Genomic DNA, 9225 nt, shown 5'->3' with positions numbered 1-9225 from the left:
GGAAAATGGGAGAGAATGTCGCTGGTTTGACGATATTACGACCGGTAGAACTCCGGGAAATTGGATTTTTGTGAGAAGTGGGTTTCGGTGTTCTTGACAGTTTGAGAGAGAATGGCGAGGTTGTGGAGGGTTAGAATAAAGAAGAAGAGTGAAAGGGATGTTTAATCTTTGGTTAATAGAGGTCAAACCCAGTCAATGTTTGGTCAACTCATTAAACCTCCTGATCCAAGATAGTCAAATGAGTCAATAGTCCAAGAATCGCAATCAATGTGTAATACGCGGGCAAGGCGCGGGCCGCGTGCTGGCCGCATCAACTTTTGTCAAAATGTTCTGAACCACTACGTGGGCACTGCTCGGGCCGCACGGAGGTTGCGGGAACTGAGGCGATTGGAGAAAAACTAAGTGTTGGAAACACCCATGCGGGCTGGGCACGGGCCGCATGCTGGCTGCGTCGAGTTGCTTGGAATGAGTCTGATCCTTCACGCATATATAGCTCTGGCCGCGTGCTCGCCGCATTTGCTGAACGATAATTGTAACTTTGATCCACACGGGCCGCAGGCCATTCTTCATGTTTCTCACACGGGCCGCGAGCCCTTCCTGCATTTAAGAAAAATGAGATTTTCCACTAAACTTGATTTTTAGCTCAAAACGATCCCCGTAAGGCCCGGTTTCAAAATTTTCGACAAAAGTTAGAATGAAGGGTGAAACCTTTCAAAATCTCGAAAACACTGTTTTAAAATGATTTATTTGGATTTGGAAAAGGATTAAAGCATAGATTTCTAAAAATGCCCTTATTTAATGTCTTTGGCGACACGTCTTCCTTGCTTGCTTCAATACATCGGGACATCAAAATGGATGATTTCAAGAGCATTAGCATTGAAACCTTCATAGAATGGCTTCAAACAGTGCCCATTGACTTTGGAAATTTTTCCCGTCTTTTCACTTTGAACTTCCACCACCCCATGGTGAAAGGTCTTTATCACAACAAAAGGTCCAATCCATCTTGACCTTAGCTTGCCCGAAAATAACTTCAATCGTGAATGGTAAAGTAAGACCCTATGCCCCGGTTCAAAATGCTTCCGGGTGATGGACTTGTCGTGGAAAAGCTTCGTTTTCTCATTGTAAATTCTTGAGTTTTCATAGGAGTCGTTTCTTAATTCTTCTAGCTCTTGGAGTTGAAGCTTCCTATGCCTCCCCGCCTCATCAATATTGTAATTACATTGCTTGACCGCCCAAAATGCACACTGCTCTAATTTGACGGGTAGATGACATGGCTTTCCAAAAACCAACCTAAATGGGGACATTCCTATCGGGGTCTTGTAAGCGGTCCGATAGGCCCATAAGGCATCATCTGCCTCAAACTCCAATCTTTTCTCGTCAGATTCACTCTTTTCTCAAGAATGCTCTTCACTTCACGATTCGAAACCTCTAATTGACCGTTTGTTTGAGGGTGGTAGGCGGTAGAAACACGATGGGTCAAGTTGTACTTTTTTAGCAAGGCCTCCATCATCTTATTGCAAAAATAGGTCCCTCTATCACTAATCAAAGCCCTAGGCACACCAAATCTCACAAAGACATTGGATTTTAAAAAGTCAATAACCATTTTGGCATCATCCGATCTTGTGGCTTTGGCCACAACCCATTTAGAGACATAGTCAACTGCGAGCAATATGTAAACGTTGCCAAATGAGACGGGAAATGAGCCCATAAAATCAATCCCCCATACGTCAAAAATTTCACAAACAAGGATTGGATTTTGGGGCATTTGGTTCTTTTGTGAAATGTTTCCCGTTCTTTGGCATCGTTCAAAACATTTACAAAATACGTAACAATCGCGTGACATGGTTGGCCAAAATAGTCCACACTCAAGAACTTTTCTCAAAGTTCGGCTAGGCCCGAAGTGTCCCCCACAAGCAAATTCATGATAAAATTACAAAATGGATTGATGCTCTTGTTGGGGCACGCACCGCCTAATGATTTGATCGGGACAATGTTTCCACAAATAAGGTTCATCCCACACATAATACTTTGCATCACTTTTTAATTTGTCTTTTTGAGCTGTTAGAATGTGTGGGGGTACCTTTTTGTGACCAAAAAGTTAACGATATCAGCATACCAAGGAGTATATTGAATAAGGGAAAATAGATTCTCATCGGAAAATTGTCCCCCAATGGAAGAGGAGTGCCATTTGAAATGATCTGGCTTAGGTGGTTGACAACAAGGTTCTTGCATCCACTCTTGTCCCGAATCTCCAAGTCAAATTCTTGTAACAATAAGATCCACCGGATGAGTCTTGGCTTTGCATCTTTCTTTGTCATCAAGTACTTGAGAGCCGCATGATCCGAATACACTATGACTTTGGTACCAAGTAGGTATTGCCTAAACTTCTCCAAAGCGAACACTATGGCCAATAGCTCATTCTTAGTGGTAGAGTAGTTTCCTTGAGCATTGTCTAGTGTCCTTGATGCACAATAGATCACATGGGAGGCTCTTCCATTCTTTTGACCCAAAACGGCGCCAATAGCATAATTGCTTGCATCACACATGATCTCGAAGGTGAGATCCCAATTTGGTGCTTGTATGATGGGGGCGAATGTAAGCAATTCCTTGAGCTTGTCGAAAGCTTCTTTGCACACGTCATTGAACTCGAATTCGACCTCCTTTTGCAAGATTTGGCACATTAGTCTTGTTATCTTCAAAAAGTCCTTGATGAATCTTCGGTAGAAACCTGCATGGCCCAAAAAGAACGAACTTCCCGAACACAAGTTGGGTAAGGTAAGCTTTGAATAACATCAATTTTGGCCTTATCTACCTCAATTCCTTTCTTTGACACAATGTGACCCAAAATAAGACCTTGACTCACCATAAAATGGCATTTTTCAAAGTTTAAAACCAAATTTGTTTCAATGCATCTTTTCAAAATTTTGGTGAGATTGGTCAAACACTCTTGAAAGGAGTTGCCATATACCGTAAAATTGTCCATGAAAAATTCAATTATATTTTCAACATATTCCGAAAAGATACTAACCATACAACATTGGAAAGTGGTCGGGGCGTTACACAATCTGAATGGCATTCTCCGGTATGCAAAAGTGCCAAATGGACATGTAAAGGTTGTCTTTTCTTGGTCTTCCGATGCCACCGGTATTTGATGAAAACCGAAGTACCCATCAAGACAAAAATAGTGAGATTTTCTGGCCAACCTTTCTAACATTTGGTCAATGAAAGGCAATGGAAAATGATCTTTTCGTGTGTTTGCATTGAGTTTGCGGTAGTCAATACATACTCTCCACCCGTTTTACACACGGGTTGGGACCATCATACCTTTGCTGTTCTCGACCACCGTGATTCTCGTCTTCTTTAGAACAACTTGCACCGGGCTCACCCACTTGCTATCCGAGATTGGATAGATCATTCCCGCATCAAGGAGCTTCAAAATCTCTTTCTTGAACACTTCCATCATTGGTGGGTTCAACCTCCATTGTGCGTCCCGACTTGGCTTGCATTCATCCTCCATTAAAATTTTGTGCATGCAAGTGGAGGGACTCAATCCCTTGATATCCGCGATCGTCCAGCCCATTGTTTCTTTATGTTCCTTCAACACCTTAAGGAGTTTCCCTTCTTCACAATCGGTTAAGTGAGTTGAAATAATAACCAGAAGGGTCTCATTCTTTCCTAAATAAGCATACTTTAAGTGTTGGGGGAGGACCTTCAATACCAATTTGGGTGGTTGAATAAGGGATGGTGACAACTTTGTGTGCGTTGGGGGCAACTCAATTTGCTTGACATCAAATGTGACATCCCCATTTTCACGGCCAGAAAAGACAGATATTGTTTATGCTTTATGAAAACCAGAGTACCTCTTTTAATAAAAATGTTGCAGAATTTGTTCCCAGTAAAACATGATAAATACGTTATCAAAGCATTTATGAAGAAAAGTATTTTTATTCATTTTAAAACATTTGGGATGTCATCGTCAATACAGAAACATAAGCATAAACAGAACTTACATTCATTATCACTAGTGATTTATATCTCCTTAATCTCTTAGTGTAATGTGACTTCATAACAACACCTGTGATATAAGTAAATTGAGTGGGTTAGGTTGGGAAACCTGGAGAGTACATAGGGTTTTCAACCCACAATAATATAATTATTATGTTTAAACAATTAAGCAATCAACCCAATTACCCATCCCCATTATCTTCTTTATTCTTAAGGATCTACCCTAAGAATCAGCTATTCCTCATTCATTTATTCCTAAGGATCATCCTAATGAATCGGCACGAAGTCCATCGTTACCACGGTTTACACAACAGGCACTAAGTCTGCATAGTCGTCAGGGGTTAGGCATCAAGTTCGCATGATCGCCAAGGTTTACACAATGAGCACTAAGTCTACATAGTCGCCAGGGTTTAGGCATCAAGTCTACATGATCGCCAAGGTTTAGGCACCAAGTCTGCATGGTCACCAAGGTTTAGAGTACACCGGGTGAACACATCGTTTAGAACACCTACAGGTTGTGAGCCTGCTAGTGTTCCACTGGATTGTCTAGAATAGTCCGTGGTTGTCATCCATACTCTGCTAAATGACGGGGCCATCGTTTGGGAAAAGGCTTCTCACATCGTCCACCTCTCACCCTCACCTCATGGTCTATTATAACACCTCTCAGCTCATCATCAAACTCATATTTCATCTATCACATCTACCCATGTTTTACCCCAACATTATCGTAGATATAAAATACATATACAGTTTAAATCATTTAAAACATGTATAAAATCGTTCATCCAGCATAGACAACAAGTATTCAGATAATATGCACACATAGCACGTAATTTATATAAAATACTTCATATCTATGTGTAAGATGAAAGTACCTATGCACTCACTTGAGAAGGTGGTGACTCGGTACTCGGACAACGCTTCGTTTACTTTAAATTAATTTCCTTCGACGAAACCTAGTATTATTACCACTAGATTTTAGTCTAATATTTACCGTGACTAATTATTAGTCTTATTATTATTATTATATAAGCGTTTAAACAATACTTTCCAACCACTATGTACAGACAGGGGAAAGACATAAAACACCGGAGGGCAGGACCATTTTGGTGTATAGCACTTCTGAAATCCAACAACCCTATGCGGCCCTTTAAACCAGATTCCCCGTACCGCGAGTAGTTAAAAAGATATTATAACGATACTTATATAAGTCATAATAATAACTCAAATATTTATTATAAGTTCATAATAACAATATTAATTTTAAATATAAGCTATATTAAAATAGGGTAAGCATAACTTACTTACAAGGGGATTTTAGCTAGGAGTCGGGCTCTGCAGGGGTAGAACTTCATCGCTGAATCTTTCTAAGAAAGATTTGTGTAGCGCTTCAGCGCTCACCTTACTATACTAAAAACTACAGAAAGAGAAGTCGAATCACGGGGGACCGAAATGCTCGGGGGATAAGGATAGAAAGACTCTTGAATCAAGAGAATGATGCAAGAAATATGAGAGCCCAAGGCTTTTATTTATACTAATTGAATTTTCAAAAAACTACCCTCCATAGTTACTTAATGACCTTTTAGTAATATAAACAACTAAAAACCCCTCTATAATACTATTTTAAATGGATTTAATGATATTTGTACTAAACTAATGTCGAAAGAACTCAACATTAGTCTTATAATGACTGCATCATTGATACCTTTATAATGATATATACATATGTATATATATGTGTACGTATATATAATTTATACTTTACTTTAATACGTAAATATGCTATTATAATTTGTAACTCGTTCATACGAACTCCGTTTTTGACGTTATTTATATCCACGCGTAGGTGGAGACATACTCTACAACTTTCGTTTAGACTCCATCGGCTAATTTTGTAACACTCGTGTTTCTAGCCTAGGCATTTATATTGAGTTGATAGTCTAGGTTAACATTTGTAACTCATTTTGAAGAAATGAAAAGGAATTATGTGAATATTATGTGAATTATGTGTTTTATGCTTAATTATTAGGGCTTAATTAATTAAGAATAAAAATAAGCGTCAAAATTAAAGTGTGAGATAAGCCCGATATCTTTACATAAAGTTGTAGTGGCCGAAACAAGGATTTCGTGGATATAAAGAATACCAAAATCCGAGTTATAACGAAAAAGTTATGACATGTCGAAGTTTCGCGACAAAACCGGCACGGTGCTGAATGTCGTAAAAAGTGAGTTTTTGATAAACTACTTTTTAGCCTTAGTAATCTAAACGAAAGTCGTAGTATTCGTTAAAACGAGAAGTTCGATAAAAAGAACGCCCAAATCTGACTTTGTATGAGGAAGTTATGATTTTTCGAAGTTCCAGCTTAGTAGTAGACAGCTAAAAACTCGAATTTTAGACCGAACAATTTTTAGCCGACACAACCTAAACGAGAATTGAAGGTCTCGTCATTAGGAGCACAACGGTAAAAAGTCTGACGAAAACGGACGTCGGATGAAGAAGTTATGAATTTTTAACGGATTTCCTGTCCCGGTCTGTTAAAAATAATAATATAAAATTTAAATTCAAAATTAGCTGACGATGTCTAAACAAAAGTTGTAGAGCGTAATTTTAGCTACGCGTGCATATAAAGAACGTCAAAAACGGAGCTCATATGCGAAAGTTATGGATTTTAGAAGTTTTGGCGCGAAAATCGAGAAAATTCGCATAGTCACGAGTTGCCACGTCACCCTCGCTGAAAAAGTGCCACGTGTCCTGCTGAGTCACCAGGCTGCTGAGTCACCGAAGCTGCTGAGTCATGCGAAGCCACGTGTCGGATCCTGATTCGACCGAGGAGGAGGCCCAATCCGAAGCAGCCAGCTCTCCGGCCGAAGCTTCGCCCTGCTGCCGCGTGTTCCGAGCCTCGCATAGCCTAGCTCCGAACCTCACATGTGCACCAGTAGGCCGCGGTCCAATCAGAAGCTGCCAGCGAGCCCTCGCAGGTGCGACCCATGTGCGAGCCATGCGTAGCCTCGTGCAAGCCACCCCCCTGTGAAGCCTCTCAGCCGTCGGATCAGAAGATTCTCAGCCCTTAGATCAGAAGCTTCACCCTATAAATGGAAGGCTGCGAGCCTTCTCGGATATTTTTAAGAAATTGCCATATTTAGCCCCTTTCTTCATATTTTCTTCACCTTAACCTTCCGCGAAGCCCCGGTATCGATTGTAAAGCCCAAAATACTCCACGAAGTGCCCGAGAAGCCTAGAAAATTTATCTTTTTGGTTTCGAAACCCGACTTTTACAAAGCCCGGTTTCTCAATAAAACTCCCGGTTTTATTAGAAACGGTCGTTTTAGGAAACGAATTGCTGCCCGATTATCATCAAATCATGTGAGTGTGTAGTTACTTTCAATTTATACATAGATATGAAGTATTTACCTTGAAATACGTGTTATGTGTAAATATGTTAATTGTTTATTCGAGGTGACTGTTGAATTGATGTTTTATACAAGTTTTAAACTATATATGCTTTTATCTACATAATATGTTGGAACATGGGTAGATGAAATAGTTGATGTGTGTTAAAAAGTTGAGAGGCCTCGATGTTTTTGTTGTTGTTGTTGTTGTAGTCATCTAGCGGAGTATAGATGACGACCACAGACTTCTCTAGACAGTCCAGTGGAACACTAGCAGGTTCGCAACTTGTAGGTGTTGATTAATTAAATGTTCATTGGCGTACTCCATCCCCCTCATGGTTGCCTTAAGGACATGTATGGCTGAGGAAACCCCTTAGCAGTAGTGTCCATCCCGATGATATTCCTTAGGCTAGGTCCCTTGTGATAGGTGTTTAGGGACGTAAAGTGAGGACAACGGGAATGGGTAATCAGGGTTATTGTTGATTGGTGAACTTAATAAGTATATTATTAATGTGGGTTGAAAACCCTATATGCTCACCAGGCTCCCAAGCCTGACCCACTCAGTTTTATGATTACAGGTAGTGGACCCCGAGCATAGTTGGAGGACGATGAGAGATTTTTGGATTATAGGCCAGTAGTTGTAAATAACTGTTGAAAGGCTTATAATGTCTTGTTTATGCTTTTGATCTGTATCGGAACATGACATCCCGAGGTTTTGATATGAAATGAAACTATACATTTCCTAAAGAAGGTTTTGATAAACTTTTATCATGTTTTGTTTTGGGAACAAATTCCGCAACATCTTCTAAAAAGATTTCTCTGATTTTATTTTAAAAAGCATAAATTAAATCGGTCTTTTCTGGCTGAGAAATTAGGGGATGTCACAGTTGGTATCAGAGCATTAGTTTAAGCGAACTAAGAAATTGTAGAATTTCTAGACTTGAACTAAGAATGCTAAGTGATGATTGTGAGATGAGTGTCTACCATATTTTAGACACGAGCACTAGTTTATTTTAGGGAAGATGCCTAAAATGCCCTTATGTGCTAAATGTTATGTGTTTTCCATGTGTGCCATTATTTGTTCGGATCTATGGTCTGTTGCCGACCGGATCTGGAAACTTTATGTGTGTAGGATTCCAAGCGTATGATTACGAGATTAGAACTAACATGTAAACGTTTCGGAGTGATAAGGGAATTGACATGTCTAACAAGAATAAAGACCTAAATTCACCTTATTCGGTATATAGATTGAAATGGCAAGAACTCGGAGTGGAGTTGGAAATGCAAACAGAAACCAACAACCTCAACCTCAAGTGGTGGAACAGGTGCCTATAGTAGGAGCTGCACCAGAACCCATCACCATGGTTGGAGTACGAACTATGATTCAGACCATGTTGGCTGAACAGAGGGAGGAATTAAGGAAAATGTTGCTGAACAACAGGGATGAACCTTCAGTTCCTGTAGAACAACGTGAACTAAATGACGATCGATCTGAAGAAGGGAACAACAGTAGATCGGTTGGTCATAGTGAACCGCTTGTGGTTGGGAGAAATAACCACGAGGGTAGGATGGAGAGAAATGGGTGCAAGTATAAGGACTTTATGACTTGCAAGCCATCGACCTTCAATGGAAAAGAAGATCCTGTCGGAGTAATGGACTGGATCTCGGAAATGGAGTTGGCTTTCATGACTTGTGATTGCCAAGGCAAGTTACAAACTACCTTTGCAGTACGTCAATTTAGGGGTAGTGTTGCTCGTTGGTGGAGCACTTTGGGGCAAACCCTAAGCCCTAATGAGCCACTGAAATTAACTTGGGCAGAGTTCTTAGTGC

At 40.2% G+C, this 9225-nt stretch overlaps 1 protein-coding gene across 1 annotated transcript; it reads right to left on the bottom strand.

Moving 5' to 3' along the window:
* Positions 1–830: 830 nt before the first annotated feature.
* LOC145008421 (uncharacterized) lies at positions 831–1304 on the bottom strand. Its single transcript, XM_078967044.1, has one exon. The coding sequence runs from the start codon at positions 1302–1304 to the stop codon at positions 831–833; it is 474 nt and encodes a 157-aa protein (XP_078823170.1).
* Positions 1305–9225: the final 7921 nt, after the last annotated feature.

The sequence above is a fragment of the Lactuca saligna genome, chromosome 1, assembly GCF_052625555.1.
Source record: "Lactuca saligna cultivar CGN05327 chromosome 1, ASM5262555v1, whole genome shotgun sequence".
Taxonomy (NCBI): domain Eukaryota; kingdom Viridiplantae; phylum Streptophyta; class Magnoliopsida; order Asterales; family Asteraceae; genus Lactuca; species Lactuca saligna.
This window is presented reverse-complemented; position numbering and strand designations above follow the sequence as displayed.

Bases quoted from the DNA above. Each gene is read 5' to 3' on its own strand.
- LOC145008421 (XM_078967044.1), bottom strand. From the start codon at position 1,304: ATGTCCCCATTTAGGTTGGTTTTTGGAAAGCCATGTCATCTACCCGTC.